Raw genomic sequence first — 18966 nt, forward strand, 5'->3', positions numbered from 1 at the left:
CATTATTCGTTATCTAGGACCGCGTCACATTCAACCAAGTACATATACCAACGTGACAGCCCCCTGGTGAGGCTATTTGGTGGTCAAGGCACGATCCCCAAATCAACTCAATATGTCACGGTAGTGACAGATATAACACAATAGTGGCTTCATAACTAAAGGCCACTAATAGCTAAGTGCCAGTACATCATTGGTATGGTAATGGCACAGTGATGTGTAACACAGTATATGTATACAAAACATACAGGAGAGAACTATACATTATTGCAGTATTGTATGCAGCAATACATTATAGGCAATATCACCAGATAAAAATTATTAACCAATATATAGCACAGTGTCAACATCAATTAGAGCTAAATAAGGTTCATCAGTGGTGTATAGCAATGGCACAGTGATGGGTGATGCACTATAATTATACATACACAACTTGCAGGAGATAGCTACACAATACTGTAGGAGTATGCAAGCCAGATGAACCAGATAAAGGAAGACAGCCAAGCCAGCCAGAGCCTAGTAGTAGCTAAGCCAGGTGAAGGCAATAAAGATTAAGCACGTATTGAATTGCCTGACACCAATACAAAGGAAGTTCGCCATACCAGCTGCACAAGACAAGATTGTTTACTTGTATTTTATATGTAACTGTATTGTAAAGAGTGTAGCATATATTTTTTAATGTTTTCTTGTATTGTTTAATTACATATTCATGTGAATGAATCCACTGGCAGCTAGCATGGAGACTTGAGACGTTCAACATAAAAACTTACTTGTAATCTTCTTGTTTACGTGTAAAGTGGCCTCTGGCTCTCCGCTGTCACTACACGGACATCGCTAATGTTCTCCTTTGCACAATCTGTAATTAAGCAAGGGTGTGGTACTGGGAATTATATAGAATTACACGCATGGTCAAGTCATCAGCACAAACTGGTGAAACGATTATACACTTGTGCCTTCGTTCACAGGCGAATCTATCCACGGTTAAGTCATGTCTCTAGACCTCATAGTTTTCGAGAACATTATTTATTATTTATTTATTTATTTATGACATAATTTTAACCGCATTTCGTATTATCTTTAGTACTTAGTTGTATAATAAAGATGTGACTGCTCTATTGGAGTATCTTAATCTTTAGAGGATTTCAAAGTCATCAAAATGGTTTCTTTGCACACTAGCAACTACCAGAACCATTCATTTCTTAGATTTCATTGTGCTTTTTAGCAATGCAACATAAAAGGCTCCATGAGAAGTTTCCAGAAAGCAGCACAGAAAGTGGTTTTGGAAAAATAAGGACAATAATGAGATGTAATGCTGGTGCCCATGATGCAGGCGAAACTACAGTCTCATTTGGAGTGGCCTTAATCTCACTTCTTGACTGCCTGACTGCCTGACCACAGTCCCAAGGCTAGAGGCCAAGCAAAGCAGTGCACAGCCACCATTTTACACCACAATAACACACTCACCAGTCAGGGGAATGTGCCTTTTGCCGACAAGTGTAGGTCCTTGTCTTTTCTTTTATCTTTAATCAGGCTGCTTATCTTCTTCTTCATCCAACAAAACCATATTGAGGCGTTATTTTCCATATCAATACTTTCTTTCAGCAGCATATTTAGATGCCACAGAAGTGGATTTCAGAACAGCTTCAATCCTGGTGCTAATATAAGTGGTATACTAACTAGATATCTGCAAATTCGTGATTGTATCCAGTTCCAGGGGTGGATACAGACTTTTAAAGGGAGATTCCACACTTTTAAACCTAGCTGTGAAGTCTAAGACCAAAAAAGGTAACTACCTGCTAACAATATGACGATAGTTGCCCTCCACTAACTGTATCTCCATATTATAACTACACATACGTAGCTAAGTAGCTTGCTACGCTGCTTCTCTGAATACTGTGACTGCTCTATTAGAGTATCTTGAATTCTTAATGCTATTGAGGCCCTCCAAAAGGGGGGTTTCATGGAACCCTCTGAATCCCCTTGGATCCGCCCAGCATTTGTGATAAGTTCATGACCACACCCATCCAATAAAGATCTAGGTGGACTAATAGCGATAGAGTATGGAGACCATGCAGACCTCTTAACATTCTAGCTATCAAGACTCACGATAGTGAGTCGCGCAGCCAAGAAACTACAAAGCGCACACCCAATTAAAAGACACACGGCCACTACTGTGAGTTATTTACGTGTAGGGACAGTTTTGCAATATTAGCCCTGGATTATGCAACATCTCTCAAAGATTTGTATTGCGTTACGTGTAAAAAAAATCTTTAAGAATCGTCATCATCATCATTATTGTCTTGCGACCTCGCAAAAATATAAAAATAGGCATATTTACACATATTTCACTTTATTTCTCTACCTTATGTTACACTTACTGTCACGTTATACCAGTCAACATAGCCGTGTTTGTACGGTCCGTATAGCACTGACATTATCTAATTCTGGTTTGTCCATACGCGTATTTTCTTCGATCAAACCTCTAATTCCTACAATGACTTTTAAAGACACGATGTGGACACAAGCCCTATTGTCTGATAAACAAGTTATGAAAGTGTGCAGAACCGTAAGTTCCCTAGGAAAGGCATTTTAAGCAGAAATCTTTTAAACACCATTTAGTGCCACGCCTCATGCAAGAGTTGATAATTGGCAGATGTCTTATAAATAAGGTGTAAAAGCATGAAGAATGTACAGTCACTAGAGAAGGTGTGAAAGCATATTTCTTGTGCCATACCACACATGGTGTATTGAACTTGTTTAACATTTGTGACTTGTCAACTCGCTTGTCTGCTTGTCAAGCTTCTGGTAGAGCTCTTAGCTACATAGCATTACCCACCCTAACCACTCTCATTGTGGCTTTCATCATGCATGTCACTTAATATACTTGTTACATAACAAAATACATCACATTAATTGTTTGTGATATTAACAATAAAATTCTGACTATAAAAATGCGATAGTGATGTAGTAACGTATGAATTAGTTTATTCCCATCACAACTGTATGCCTCATCCTGGAAAATCAAGAGATCATAAACAATAATGCTAAGATCTTACCAGGCAGGATGAATCTCATTGTTGACCTCGATATTACTTTGGTCCCACCACAACAGTATAATCCGGAAATATCTGAGATCACAAATGATAACAGCCACGGTTATTCGGTATTCAGTTTGTACACCTTGTCAACAATCCTGCCACGAGATAATACTGGAATTTGAGCTACTAGAAGTTTCACCTGATGGGTCTCGGTGAATTGGTACTGCTTACACATATGTCTAAAATACCCATTGCATCGACACGGTGAATCAGTGTGTGTCAATGTTGATCTAATCCTTGATCTAATCGCTTTCGTTAACCTTCAGCACCAAATGAACTCGCTTGATATCTGACGATACAAGAGACCAATCCCCTAACAAGCAGGCACTGAATAAAAAGAGAACGTACAAAAAATTAACATGCCAGGCTGGTGGATCCTCATGCTTAACTACAGAGTGACAAGCAGGCATGAAATACAATGTACCTACAATCTGAGTACAATGGAACCTCTCTTATCTGGGAAGTCCTGTACATACTACTGTATCAGAAATGTCTTAAACTGTACTAAAGCGAAGTAAAGCTATTGCTATCAGTTAGTGCCATGCAGTTTAGTGTGCAGAATTAAAGTCACTACAGAGCATTCATGGTCCCTCCCCTAGCTGTAAAAATGCATTATCACCTAGCAACCAAGTGGTAGTTATCATTAGTAGAATAAACCCATCAAACAGCTTTCAACTGCAAACTTCATTATGGTCAATAAACTACAAGCCACATGAATAATTTAGGCTGTGCAGACAATGGAGGTGCCCAGATAATAGAGGTTTCTGAAATGGAGGTGTCTGGATAATAGAGGTGTCTGGATAATGGGTATCCAGATGAGGGAGAATTACAACAACACAATTCCTCTGTATGTTAACTAACTTGAATTTATGACACTCTCTTTGATCTGAGTTCCTGTATGGTTCCAAGTTACGCAAGACCACATCAAACTGCTACTGGCTGAACTGCTACAACCAGATGGCCTACGAAAACCAACAAGTGGGTATTAAATACAATATGCCTAAAACCTGGGTACTGGAAAATATCACTATGCACCACATGTAAACTGACCGGGGTATTAAAGTTTGGCTGCACCACAACAGTATGTACGTCTGATCCTGGAAATTCAGAAAACATACCTGAGATAATAAACTATACATTCCTCAGTATGTAGACTGACCTGGAAATTCACAACACCCTTGATATGTCACTACAGTCCATGTATACTTGAACTACAAAAGGAACACAATAGGTGGTACAATTCCTCTATATATAAACTAGTGTTGCACTGATAATTGGATCGGTTACCAGAAAAACCATTTATCGGCTTGTTTTTTTGTATATCGGTATCGAATCGGCACCATACTGAAAAAAGCAGCAGATACAGATATGTGTATTATTTAAAAATACATGATCATGTACACCAAATGATGTCTACAAATGCATTAAGTTGCATTTCTTGCATCACAAATGTTGTTCTACTGCTTAAGCATACTGTTAGCTGTTGTTGTAGAAATACTGCTGCTACAAACAAGCTAAATTGGTCCTTCACAATCAGATTTCTAGTAAAAATTGCTACAAAATAGATATGATCTGCTATATCGGATCAGCTACATTTATTGGCTTGAAAACATTATTCAATGTCAGTTATTGGAATATCAGCAAAATCTCATATCGGTGCAACACTAATATTAACTAACCTGAAATTCATCACGCTCAGTTTCTGCCTGGTCACAAGTTTGTCATGTACCATGACCATATCCAACTGCTACTGCTAGTGGGTGAACCACATGCTATGACCAGATTACCTGTAAAAACTGAAAGGTGGGCATTTAATACATATAGCTATTACACCTAAAAAATCTGTCACTTTCTACACAAACGACACATTTGGGGATTTAACAGACTACACAGAGACCTGATTAGACAGGTTTCACTGTACATCAATTCAGTCATTTAGACCAGTGTGCAGTGTGAATGAGTACATCCAAACATTATTCACATTACATTTGCTAGTTACTTCTTCAACCTGCAGCCACCAAAGTTCCTGGACCTCTGCTGATGTAAGTGGCAGGTGGCAGTTGGTCCGTACACCTTGTCGACAATCTCGCCATGAGGTAATACCAGCATTTGCTGCTATTTAATCTTAGTAGCATTAGAAGTTCTCAGCTCTGCACAGGTCCAAAAACCGAGCCTAAAACCCTCACAGTTAATCAGTTTGTGGCGATTGCGGGCGATGTGGCACTTTACACACTGGGGCGAACTTCACTCCTCATTTTTTTAGCCTCCAATACCGACATATAATCATTGAGTACCTCAGTATTCTAGACTCTTACTTCTTTCTTTAAGCGTTACTCAAACATTGTAGTTTCTCACGAGGGGCGAGTTTCTGATAGACAATTTAAAACCACGTATCACGTGTGTCCACTTGAGGTGATCAGGGACTTTCCACGAGATTTCCCTAAATAGATCACGTGATAGTTGTCGCTGGATTCTGGTGGTATGTCATGGTTCAACAATGCGGTACGTGTACTTAATATAGTATAAGCTGTCAAGAATTATTTGTGCACTGCTAAACTAATTAAGTTATTTTTGTGTAATAAGCGTGCTTGAGGAAGGGTCTGGGGGAGAAGACTAATGTTTTGACTGCAGTTGATGATGGCCGGGTAAAGAACTGCGAGAAGAACTACTGACAGTACTGTGGTGGTAAGGCAAAATTCCCACCACTATAGCTCTGCCTAGGGGCATTAACTAGCATTACCTACAGCTATTGTATATTATGTTACTGATACATCCGGAGCACCTGCTGAGTAAAGGTGAAAGTGGTAGTAAGCAGGGCCAGAGGAAGCAATTCTAAAGTGGTCAGGCCATGGGGGTAGGCGCTATGAAATGCTGAGCACTTGTGTGAATGCTGGGGGTATGCTCCCCGAGGAAAATTTTCAAAATTACATGCTCTGAGATTAAATATGAGACTATTTTCAGCTGTAAATTCCCTAGCAAATAACACTTGTGTTAAACTCACTGCATGCATGTCATGTGTTCACGTCAATTTCTTACATTATAATACAGTTGTAACACATATAAATTCAGTGTTGTTCCCTTTTGTTATAGCTATATGCATGCAGCATGAGTCTAACATTTGAAACTGATAGCTATATAACTAATTTAATGCGATGAAATTAGAACTCAGTGAATAGCTAGGTAGGCACTAAACTATATCTTATCATGCATGCTATGCTGCAGTGTTCAAATATTCATTCAATTATGTATGCTTCCATGCAAAGCTATTTATATTTCATATTTGTTAGCTTCATAAAGCATTTAACTAATAAATCAGTAAGAATCTGAGTGCTCTATTAGGATGACTGTTCTATTAGAGTGTTTCGATCTTTCCCATAACCGATTGTCACAGGAAGTATTTAACAGAATCATGTTGTAAAATATTCTATTGGCATTATATCACAACGCTTGCATGATGCTTTAGGCATCTATCATTCCCAAAAACACGCCACCATAATTGGCCGGTGCCTATCAGCGACTCGGATATATATATTTAAAATTAATGCTGAAAAAGTAGTCAAGCTATGGCCTGACTGGCCAGACCGCTTCCTCCGGCCCTGGTAAGGCTCAATCCTATTATTCTGCTGAACAGGCAGGGAGTCTGGGAGTATGCTCCCTGAGGAAAGTGTAAGTACAACAACTTTTTAGTTTTAATTGCTTCATCAAGTATAAAAATTCAGTCAAAAGGTGATGGTTGAGGCTCTGGTCTTATACACTGGTTGCATCCATACTACACTGTGACGCCCTTGAGGAATTAGTACCAGCATTGTCCATGGCAATGCTATTCCATCTCCCCGAGTCTTGATGATTGAGTGCCCCATTCCTTTCTCTGCTGCTCCAATCCTGAAGCTGTGAACACAGTACAAAAAAATGGTTATAATATTATGATAATAACAATTAAGAGTCCGTAATATACTCTTATTAAGGACTCTTGATAATATGTGGCTGTATATATAGCAACTGTGAACTAATTAGGAACTTGGAAGTTTACTTTTGAGCATAAGGTGTCTGAAGCATTTACCATGCACAGATATGGGATATTCTAACAGTAATTGTCACATGCAGTAAAGATAGATTTACTTTAATAGAACAGTCACACTACACTGTAAAATCATACTTCTGAACGGTATTATGAAACAGTCATTAGTATGTATGGCTTTTTATAACACTGTCATACAAGATGACAGGTGCATCTTTCACTCTCCAAGATAATATTCTGCATTAATTTTAATTGCTCATTTTCAAGTATCATCTAAAAGTTACCTTTTTTACCAATTTGTAGAGTCTATCACTGACAAAAATGAGTGATATCCATCCCAAAAACACCTTCGCTGTAAAAAAAGGCGTGTCCAAGGAACTACCAGTACCTGGAACCCTATGTAAAAAAAACAGCTCAGAAAAGTAATTGGTAACTTAAAGAGCTGATATCTGGAGCGGCAAAGAATACAACTAAGTACAATTACTAAAGTTTTAATCCATGCAACCACACCTGGCTGTAAAGCAGATGCATGTACAATTATACATGAAAGTAACTGGCAACTGAAACAACTGATATCTGAAGCGGCCAAGAATGAATGTTTATTATTATACAACTAATTCAAAATTTAAACATGAACCTTTATCATTCAGCTGTGTTCTATATTCACTCTTGCTGCATCATTAAGTAATTTCTTTTAATTCTATAATTGGCTGGTAATTTGGCCGCCTTTTTTGTTCTATATACTGACTATTAAAAAAGGTGGCCAAATTACCAGCCAATTATAGAATTAAAAGAAATTACTTAATGATGCAGCAAGAGTGAATATAGAACACAACTGAATGATAAAGGTCCATGTTTATTTGAATTAGTTGTATAATAATGAACATTCATTCTTGGCCGCTTCAGATATCAGTTGTTTCAGTTGCCAGTTACTTTCATGTATAATTGTACATGCATCTGCTTTACAGCCAGGTGTTGTTGCATGAATTAAAACTTTAGTAATTGTACTTAGTTGTATTCTTGGTCGCTCCAGATATCAGCTCTTTAAGTTACCAGTTACTTTTCTGAGTTGTTTTTTACATAGGGTTCCAGGTACTGGTAGTTTCTTGGACGTGCCTTTTTTTACAGTGAAGGTGTTTTTGGGATGGATTTACGTAACAGTAAGCAAGATGACCTCACCCTTTATCGGTATAGCTAACTGCATACCCTTTGGTTGATTTGCGATACTCTAATACAACAGTCACTACCCTAATACAGCAGTTGTGTGTGATATTCTAAAATAGAACAGTCACAAGATACAACATAGCTAGCTATACTACAACAAAAAACTAAACGAAGTTGCATTTTAAAACAATTATGTTAATTTAAAAATGAAGTAGGGATCCATTCAATACAAAATAGTAAAAAAGAGATGAATGATGATATTACAGCATAGTTGGTAGGAAGTTCCTACTTTGGCATTAAACAAAATAATTGTTATATATAGCTAATGTGCCAAAGTTGGCACTTTCCCAATGCACTATGCCGTAACACCATCATTCATCTCTTTTTTCACTACTTTTTATTGCATAGATGCCTACTTCATTTTTAAATTAAAATATTTAACTAGTTAACTCCACTTTTCTAGAATATGTTGATCTCCATAATATCCAAATTGCATTGATTAATATGCTCTAAAATTGCTTTAAACTGTCACAATAAGTTAACTGTAACAGAAATCAATTTGATAGCAAGGTGAGTTACATATTGATGACAGGTTGCCTTCTTGAATAATGATATTACAGTATTTGTCCTATCATCTATGAACTGTATAATTGTAGTTGCTTTAATACAGTTATGATCTAGTTAATGTCAATCAGAGACTTGCTCATAACTTGTATAGTTTCACTCAGTGATAGTAATTACTACTTTACTGTTCTGTCATAGGCGGCTCCAGGATGTTTTGATGACTGGTATCTGATTAAGAGCATAGCTAAACGTTTGGTTAAAGGTCAACTGCAGTGAAAACTTTTCTTACTATTACATTGTAGTATATTGTTGCTAAAAACATGTGGTACTATTAGTTTTTAAGTTTCTGACATGGTTTGGCTAATAATCACAGTCCTAGTTTAGCTAAGTCACTTGTGGCTACACTTGTGGTTTCTTTTCGGAAACCGCATCATACACCGTCATCATCAGATCCGGTGTACACCCGTACAAGCTGAAAACACACGAGCGTGCATGAGTAGCTACATTGCTACAAGTATAAGTACACAACTACAGCTAACAGCTGCCAGTATTGTGCTTGTATAAGTGGTTTGCAGCTGTTTAATTAATTTTTCGACGAAGAAATATGCCCACCCGTTGTATAGTAGCTGGTTGTAATGCTGCTAGCGGATTCGAGAGTGGGAAAGGCTGCAGTTTTCATGCGTTTCCAAAAGATGAAGGATTATGAAGAAAGTGGACCAGTGCAGTGAAGAAGCAAAGGAGTTACTGGGAAGGCCCAACTTCGACTTCAGTGTTATGCTCTAAGCACTTCGAAGCCAGCTGCTTTGATACTGAAGGTAGTCGTTATAGAGATCAAATGGGATTGCCAGCAGCCAAGCGCCTGAAGCCAGATGCCATTCCCACTATATTTCCAAGGTCAACTGATAGGTTTGAGTCACCTGGAAGTACAAGCAAGGCACCAAGACCAGCTTTTGAAAAGCGTCAACAGAAGTCTGTAAGCTATAACAACTTGATGTAATAAAATTTCAATAACATTAATTTTACATATAATTATTATAATAATAGATAATAGCAGATGTCCTCTCTACAAGTGCTCCAATGGATGAAGATGTGCCCTCTACAATTTCTGCCATGGATGAAGATTTCCTCTCCACTAGTGCCATCGCAGATGAAGTTCTTTCATCAGAACCATCAATCCTTTTACCTGAAGAAATGGATATACCTGTCCCCTTAACTACAGGCGGGGGAACACATGTTCAAGCACATCCCGAGATGAAGTCTGTTGAAACACAAGCGTCTATAAAAATAAAAACAAAGAATAAAGGTATGTGCACATCCGAGTGTGACCTTACCATTGTGCCATTTAAACAGGAACATTAGCCCACCCAAAACAGAAACCAGTAGAAATACAATGTAACCTGATTGATGCTCCGCCTTTACAATTTATTCCTCATGAGCCATCACCAGTACAACACACAGAAATCGAACCAGATCTCCAGTCCACTACAATGTGTCCAGATGATTCTTTTACTGATGTTGACCTGGACACTTCATTCTGCCTTAGCCAAGAGGATTACACCACAGAGTAAGCCTGTATAATGACATGATTTCAACATGTTATTACATGTTGTACTTATTAACACTCTAGAGATGACACTGAAATGTCTCCACAGAATGAAATCAAATACTTAGTATTTCATTCTCACCTGTTAAGCCTATTCACCCAATGTAGATCATGCCATTTATCATGCATTGGTAGGATTTCAGACAAGCAGGGAACTTATATTGCTGTTACTCAGGAGTGTTCCCACTGTGGCTACAAGTGGACTTGGAGAAGCCAGCCATTTATCCGTGACACACCTGCTGGAAATTTGTTGTTGTCAGCATCCATCTTATTTAGTGGTGCCACTCCTGCCAAAGTGCTTCATCTTCTTGATCACCTAAAAATGGCATGGATTAAAGACAGAACTTTTTTTGACCCATCAAAAATTTTACCTTCTGCCTTCAATAAAAGCAACATGGAAGGAGAGTCAGACTGTACTGCTACAGCAGTGTATAGCACGAGGTAGCCCTCTTTCCATAGGTGGAGATGGAAGATGTGATAGTCCTGGTCACAGTGCGAAGTTTGGTTCATATGGAATAGTTGATATGGACTCCAAAAAAATTATCCATCTTGAACTTGTTCAGGTAACCACATTGCTACAAGATATGCTGATACTGACTGACTAATTTACAGTGTAATCAGGTCACGTCAAGCAATAACATGAAAAAGGAGGGACTGTTAAAGGCTCTCAATTTTCTAGCCAGTAAGTCTTTAGAAGTTGGGACTCTGGTAACGGATAGGCACAAGCAAGTCAGTAAGTTTGTTAGGCTGCAACATCCACATATTGACCATCGCTATGATGTTTGGCATGTTTTCAAAGGTATGTATACATAATCCACCATTGAAATATCTTGGATTTGTAGGTATTAAAAAAAGCTTGGCAAGTTATCAAAACAAGCAGACTGTGACCTCGTCAGGGAGTGGACAAAAAGCATTACCAATCATCTTTATTGGTGTGCAGCGAATGGAATTGATGGTGATGACATCTTGAAGCGATGGAAGTCATTGATGGATCACATCTGTGATGAACATGATGAATGCTACCACACAACAGTCACCTGAAGATAGACGGAAAAAGTGGTTTGCACCAGGTAACATTATCAATACCCTATATACTCTTTTGAAATTCTATAGTTTATTATACAACACATAGGCAGCATAGCACATGAAAAATTATATGACATACTCTGCAGTAAGACGTTGTTGCCAGACATCAAGAAACTATCATCACAGCATCAAACAAGCAGCTTGGAGGCTTATCACAGTGTGGTGAACCATTTTGCTCCCAAGTTGCTGTCTTTCTCCTATCATGGATTGCACTCTAGGTTGTTAGTATTACATAGCTAATATCAGTATTACATAAGTATTGTAATTAGGTTGTTACTAGCTGTATTACACTTTAATGAGAACTTTGGAAGACCACAAGCAAGGACAAGGGAAGGAAAGGAGCGTTTAGCAATAGCATATACAAAGGCTAAAGCCGGTGAATGCACTCCTAAACCTATCCCAGTTCCCAAGATATACAGTAAGTGAAAAAAGAATAATTTTGTTTCATGCATCATGTGAACTTTCAATATAGTCTATGTAGAGAAGCTGATGCACAAAGCAGTGGAGTACTGTACTGCTGGTGAAAAACATGAGCACTCTGAATCACCCCCACCATTGGCTAGTGCATATGAGCATCCCGATAAGGACACTATTCCATCATTATCTCGATACAAAAGATAATAATTTATCATCAATATACTGCATACACATTAATATCTTTTTTTGTACTGGAACATGCATATGTCATTCACTGAGGTGTAAAATCGCAATTATGGGATACTTTCTCACAATAGGAGCTAGACAGTACAGCTGTAGATTAATGCCAAACATTTATTTACAACACCAAAGTATACTGACACAAAGGATTTTGTTAGACATTATAATAATTAAGGTTGCCGCTGCTAGGTCAGGCCCAGTTGTGGCGAACAATGTTGTAGCTACACCATTACAGACATTCAATATGTTACCTTAAGCATTGCTGCCACCTCCTTTTTGACAAAACTCGCTGCTTCGACGGCATACGTCCTTGTGCATCCTTCGTGATGATTTTCCAGGCACCATAGCGTACTATAGTATATCACTGAACTGACAGGACAAATCACGTTCTTTCACATGCGTCAGAAACAGAACAAACATGTTACAGGTTCTCATGCTTCTGGACACAAGGTTAAAACACACCAGCTGCAATATTTCACTACAAAACAAGACCAGAGCAAGTTCATTCACCCGTTCGCCATTGGTAATTAGCGTAGTCAGCAGTTCACCGGATCTGACCGTGACGTTGCAATCGACATCAAAGACTTGTGGTTGAATTCTAGGAAGTGACGTTTCAACATCTTTGCGGGTTTATATCTCGTCAACACAACAACACATCATAAAAATTGTTGTTCTGTGCACTGTATGAGTAAATAAACATACACAGACATTAAAAAGGGTAGGTAAAATTTCCACTGCAGTTAACCTTTAAGACCACAAACAGTTAACTGCCTGCTGAGAATAACTGCCCTCCACCAACTATGTATATATTAATATCACTGATTAAGTACATAAAAATCCTTATTTATAGCTACATAGCTTGCTACACTGATGCTCTGAATACTGTAACTGCTTTATTAGAGTGATTTACTACTCTATTTGAGTATCTTGATCTGAACATGACCGATTTCCGGAAGCCTTAGAAACTCCCCTGGAGCCATCCCTCTTGTTTTTGCATACAGCACCTTTATTGCAGTTGATACAGTATATACCGATATCACAGAATTTATTCTTGCTATAGAATCTACTACTGACATGAGCTCCATTTCTACCACAGCAGCATCCTCCTCTACTGCTCCCACAGTATCCATTACTGTTACTGCAACGTCTACTACTGATTCATCGGCTAATTCTGATAGAGTAAATGTAATTGTTGTCATCATTGTCACATTCATTGGGACAGGAACATTTGTACTTATCACTGTAGTGGTAGTTTTATGTATAGTTAAAAAAGTACGTAGCCGAGATGATGTGAATAACAAGTAAGTTAATGCTAATCACTGTAAGTAATCTATCAGTCAATGCATGAGTTAAAGATTGGTTTTTAACAATATCACAATGGCTTTTGGTATTCTTAACAATATTTTGCTAATACTTCAGTTTGCATGGAAGAAGACTTGCACTTCTTTGACACAATCATTTCATAGGTTAGTGGTACTAATGAACCATTTAAAGACAAATCCTCATTATGATGAATCAATGCGAGATCAACAGGAGGCTCATGAAGATAAAATTGACATTAATTATGATGGTAAGTGATACATTATTGGTTTACTGCTTAAACCAGTAAGCACCATCTGTAAGTAACCACATTACAGTAAAGTTTCATGCAAAACTAAGACTGAAGACCTTCAACAGACTGTATTAAACACCCAAGAAAGTCTGTTTTTTTACATGGAGACTTTTAATGTACCTGCAGTCCCTAGTGAGTGAGTAGCTATATTGCTGGGTGACTTGCATAGTTGCTGAACTCTTGGCTGGGTGACTGAATGTTCTACAGGGAGACCTGTTGTGTACATAGCTGAACTCTCTACTGGTAATCAGGCACGTAGGAAAATATTTAACTTATGGGTGCCCTACTTCTAATAAGATCAACTTGATTTTCATCTCCAAAGAATTTCTAGTCACATTAAAAATGGTACCGAAGGGTGGAATCAGCAATTCTGTTTAGAATAGAGATATTAACTGATAAACAGATAAATGATTGCTTATAATAGTATTTTATTGGGGTATATGACTGTTCTATTAGAATATCTCAGTCCTTTTGTAATGTATTCTATCATTTAATGCACTTGTACGTACCACACCTTAATTAAGTCTATGGGTTCTGCAGATCAATGCAGATGGAATCACTGACAAGTTGGAAAGTTAAGATCCTTATTGATTTTGATTCTGGTTAGAAATATTTATGGGTGCTTGGGCACCCATGCTTCCTACGCCCCTGGTAATGTAGCTGAACTCTCTATAGGGAAACATTTAATGTAGCTATACCAGTATTCTAGTTAATACACTTTTTGTACAATTATAGCAAATGCACATACTGCCAGTATCTTGTTTAATCCTCTAACTCTGTACACACCAATTTGCAATTTAAGATTTAGCCATAAGAAAAAATCATGATAGGGAATATAGAGCTAAGTATAAAAACCTGTTTGTTTTTCCTGTTAATAATTTTGTATTCACATTGGTGTAGTGTGCCAGCTTTATTGGCCATACAACACACCATCATGTGTCTTAATCTTTGTTAATACTAAGTGTTCTTTTCTTACAGCAGTAGTTATTGGAAGTATATTGCCAGACCTTGAGAGTAAACTTGGCACCTGTATGATCAGTGATAGTGACTTGCAGATTGGAGAGCCAATAGCTGAAGGTATATTCTTGTACATGTGCAACAGTCTTAATATAATAATCTGGCTTTTCCCTGTGTGCACGTAATGCAACTACTATTCATTAGAAATTGCACTAGCACTGTGATTGTATAAATGGGTAAAACATCAAGACTCATGGTAGTGAGCTATACAGGGGGCGGATGTAGGAATTATAAAGGGGGGGGGGGGGGCTAACTCAAGGTACTAATCTCTTGGGTGGAGTTATGTGAAGCACACCTCCCAGCATGTGAAGCATGCTAGAACTGGGGGGTCTGGGGGGCATGCCCCCCAGAAAAATAGATGCTAAAATACTGCAATTTGGAGACATTTCCACATAAAATTCATATATCTGCCTGTAGATATTTTATATACTGCTTTTAGATTATAGGTATGGCTCTCTGAAGCATTTTGTTAATGGAAAAGTTTGGGTAGGTACAGACAACCAAGCACATGATGCACCCTCTCACAATTGCACAACAATTTAGAATAATAATGTTGAAAGTGGAAAATTTTGAAATGATACGAGATTGAATTAAGTATTGCCATACATAATAACTACACGAGTAAATAAATCAAGTCTTTAAACAGACCAGTGTACTTCATTGTATGTATAGGTGCAGACAGATTTGGAAATTCCATAACAGAACCAACTACATATATGCTTCCAGTGAATGTTCTATTAGAGTAGTGTTAGGTGACTGCTCTATTAGAGTATCTTGATCTTGTACACCTCCCATAATGATCCAGGTCCTTGTTGCATAAACTTTAGCATAAATTCATAAGGTGTGTTTATGAGTATTTGTATTATCAGTGATCATATCAGTCAGTAAGTCAAGTCACTAGGTCTAAGTCCTTGAAATTAGGTTAGGGCTGCAGCACATGTTGCTGTCAGACCTTCAGTGCTGGTCACTGTAAAGTGCTAATAATAATAAAAAATAATAATATAGAGTAAAGTCCTAAAAGTGAAGGAGGACACCCCCCCTCCCCCAGATCTGCCCTGTTATACCAGCAAAAAAATGAAAAGCATATGCCTCCACTACTGTGAGTTCTTTACATGTAGCACCTGTGTTACAATCCCCACTGTAATTTCCATAAACAGTACTGGCCAAGTTATAAAATTGTATCTCATCCTTAAATTGTGATTATAAAGCCGTATAATTTTGCTCTCTATTAATTTTCTCAACCTCTCTTATTGATATATAACGTATTACTACAGTGAAACCTCACTTAGTAGCCACTTTGTTAATGAGGTCACCTCCTACCTCTAATACCTGGTTTATATACCCTGCAGATACACAGCAGTAGGTAGTCACACATGTGTTTATTTAAACAGAGTTAATGAAGGGAGATTATTTGCGCATGTTTTGTGTAGTAACAAATTGCAGCTAGCAAGCATTAGAAAGTATATACATAGGTATGTAGTAGCGCTGAGGGACACTACCATCTTAGTATCACGATCGATACTAAAGCCACTAGTCACGATACTGAATAGTTCACGATGCATACAAATAAGTCAATAAGGTAGTATCAAACTAGCCACTATCATCCTTGTTTACAGTAACAGTTATTATAACACATGCTTTAAGGCTATGTTATGGTGTTCACACCTCTCTGCAGGAGTAGCCAGGTTATAATGTACAAGGATTCTTAGCCTAGTGCTGCATAACAAATGGATTTTTAATGACAATAATGTACAGGCATGGTATCACAATATATAGTTAATAACAAAATATCTAGTATGTAGCACACCTGCATCAAACTGCTAGCAGTAGGTATTATTTGGAAAACATCATGAATGTATGAGCAGGAAAAATACATGTATGGGTTATTCCAAATGTGTAACCGGCTAGAATAAAAGTCAGTCCCCTCCCAAAGCCCACCCCTAGGACTAGGAGGTCATGTTGGAAACGAGTACATACAAACCAATTACATTACCATTGCTATACGAGTGATAATAAAATAACAAATTTTATAAAGGAGTACTTTTATGGTATGGGATTATTCTATCAGGGGAGGAAATGCACAGACGTTGAAGGGAGTCTTGTGCGGTAGACTTGAGTCCAGTGTTCCCCCCATTCCATGAGTAGCTCTTCCATCCCAAGACTAGATTGTTGTGTGATAGTGCAAGGTTTTATTAGGATTGTAAGGAAGGCCTTAGAAATCCCTATGGCTTCAAAGTTGGGAACCCCAGGTATTTCACCCCCAAGCCGCATGCAATCGGGTCATATCACTGGTCCTATTGCAAAATTGTATAGGAGAGCCATAGAACCCTGCACGCCTACCAAAACAACCACCATCATTGTATGGTGGTTGACAAGTGAACAATATCAGCTTGAAACAAATGGCTGATTGCTGGTGATTCTATTATTTAACCACCAACATTAATAAGATGTTGTCAAGTGTATCAACACAGCAATGCAGATAGCTTCAGTTGTGGGTATGCAGTTATAAAGCCAAAAAGCGAACTCATAACAATGTTTTAGGTGCACCAAAGTACTTACTTTACTAGTTGTGAATGCCTAAAGTAGTGAATATGTTTACAGTACTTTTGACCAAATCAATTAAATGCCACACCCAATGCTGTACATGAGTCACATTGCACCAGGTGTCTACAAAACAACAATATAAAGACTTAAATGCAAGCTCACTTAAGTGCACTGGTCTTGTGTACTAGGTATGTATACATCATGAGGTTTATACTTTCCTGCTAAAAAAAAAAAATCAACACAAAATAATTTTCCTATTATGGCAAACATAATCAAACCAAATGCACCTTCAGGTCAGAGACTAACTCAAAATCATTGCTTTCAGTAATTTTGTTATTTGTTATTAAAGCAAAATTTCTACAAATTAAATATTATCTACATAAAATTCCTTAGCTTTGACTATGGTTAATGCTAACCACTTGATTTCTCCACTGTTCAGCATCACTTATGCTCGAGATATGCATTTTGTCTACCGCAGCAAATAAAATGAATGCATCATGAACTTTGTCCTCCTTTGCATCCGATTCCTTTCTCTACTACTGCATAGGTGTTGATTCTTAAATCACTGGTGTTGATACATCAGTGACTTCTTCTGCTGACTATCACATTAATTTGATAATGGTAATTTTTCATCCTTTTTATATAGTAACTCGGTTGATTGCAATGGTAATTCGTGCACTATTCTTTGATCGTAATGCTGTGGAGCATAACTGAACTGAAATGACATGGTGCTTTTCAGTAATCAATGTCAGGGCATATAAACATTAAGTTTATCTTGATTATCCAGACACACGCTAGTGTGTGTCGTGCAGCCAAGAAAGTCAGCATGCCACACCTTGAGTATATTTACAAGAAGAAACAAAACACGATTTTCATGCATACATAGTTCCATGTTCCCTTCTTGGATTGGAATCATTTTTATACTGCAAATTCGATCTCTACCTTCAGTACACCCCACATACCAAATTTGAACAAGATTGCCTAATGCAATTGTGAAATATAAGCCTTCAAAAATTGGCTTAATTTCTCCATTAATTTTTCCTTCATTTTGGGGGGCTCGAGGGGCTTAGATTCTTCTTTTCACACACTTTACAAAAACCGTTATAAAATGGAAATAAGTAGTTCAATTTTCTCGGTACATTATAAGCACATATTGTGGCAGAGTCATGTACCAAGTTTGGTGCAAATCTGACGTATAGTCATGGGGTTATGGACAATTATTTGCATGATAAAGCCGACTTGTCACGCCTACAGGGTAAACCGCTTATGGGAATGACTTTAAAATCAGTATACATACAGATCAACCATCATTGCACAAACCTTTTGTGGTTTAAAAGAAATTGCATTGATAGCTATAGAGTTGCAAAAACCCAAACAATTGTAAATCCCAAGGTTGAAATACTCTAATAGAACAGTTACTGTAGGATAAAAGAGATGCATGAAAAATGTCAAAAAAAAAAACTTATCAACATTTGAACCAGGATCCTCCATACTGAAAACCTAAATCCTTAACCACTGAGCCATTATTATCACAACTGATCACTTAATTTCTACTTTATAGCTGAAAATTCTAACTAAAAATCTACTCAATAGTAACAGTTCATAG

General features: G+C 37.7%; 2 protein-coding genes and 1 long non-coding RNA gene across 6 annotated transcripts in view; 2 read left to right on the forward strand and 1 right to left on the reverse strand.

Annotated features, from left to right (window-relative positions):
- The window catches only part of LOC136254701 (uncharacterized), a 111826-nt gene that overhangs the window by 74498 nt on the left and 18362 nt on the right, over positions 1-18966 (forward strand). The window contains exons 11-13 of one of the 2 annotated variants that reach the window (XM_066047439.1): positions 13248-13488; positions 13654-13757; positions 14778-14876. In XM_066047439.1, coding sequence (XP_065903511.1) covers positions 13248-13488; positions 13654-13757; positions 14778-14876 — 444 coding nt within the window. The remainder of the gene's footprint in view (positions 1-13247; positions 13489-13653; positions 13758-14777; positions 14877-18966) is intronic. The other variant, XM_066047440.1, reaches the window with a different exon arrangement.
- On the reverse strand, positions 3147-4203 carry LOC136254496 (uncharacterized). The gene is made up of 4 exons (XR_010700518.1): positions 4146-4203; positions 3957-4057; positions 3284-3422; positions 3147-3234 (listed from the first exon to the last, which is right to left on the reverse strand). It is a non-coding gene; the product is annotated as an uncharacterized lncRNA (long non-coding RNA).
- Positions 9021-12460, forward strand: LOC136254699 (uncharacterized). 3 transcript variants are annotated; one of them, XM_066047437.1, is made up of 9 exons: positions 9021-9814; positions 9886-10144; positions 10192-10405; positions 10469-11007; positions 11057-11243; positions 11287-11514; positions 11617-11748; positions 11800-11948; positions 12003-12460. In XM_066047437.1, the coding sequence occupies exons 1-4, from the start codon at positions 9677-9679 to the stop codon at positions 10887-10889; spliced, it is 1032 nt and encodes a 343-aa protein (XP_065903509.1). In that variant the 5' UTR covers positions 9021-9676; the 3' UTR covers positions 10890-11007; positions 11057-11243; positions 11287-11514; positions 11617-11748; positions 11800-11948; positions 12003-12460. The 3 variants fall into 3 exon arrangements, with proteins under 3 accessions (XP_065903509.1, XP_065903508.1, XP_065903510.1); XM_066047436.1 differs by having other exon boundaries at positions 11577-11748; positions 12003-12459; XM_066047438.1 differs by lacking the exons at positions 11287-11514; positions 11617-11748; positions 11800-11948; positions 12003-12460 and having other exon boundaries at positions 11057-11247.

The sequence above is a fragment of the Dysidea avara genome, chromosome 4 (assembly GCF_963678975.1).
Source record: "Dysidea avara chromosome 4, odDysAvar1.4, whole genome shotgun sequence".
Taxonomy (NCBI): Eukaryota; Metazoa; Porifera; class Demospongiae; order Dictyoceratida; family Dysideidae; genus Dysidea; species Dysidea avara.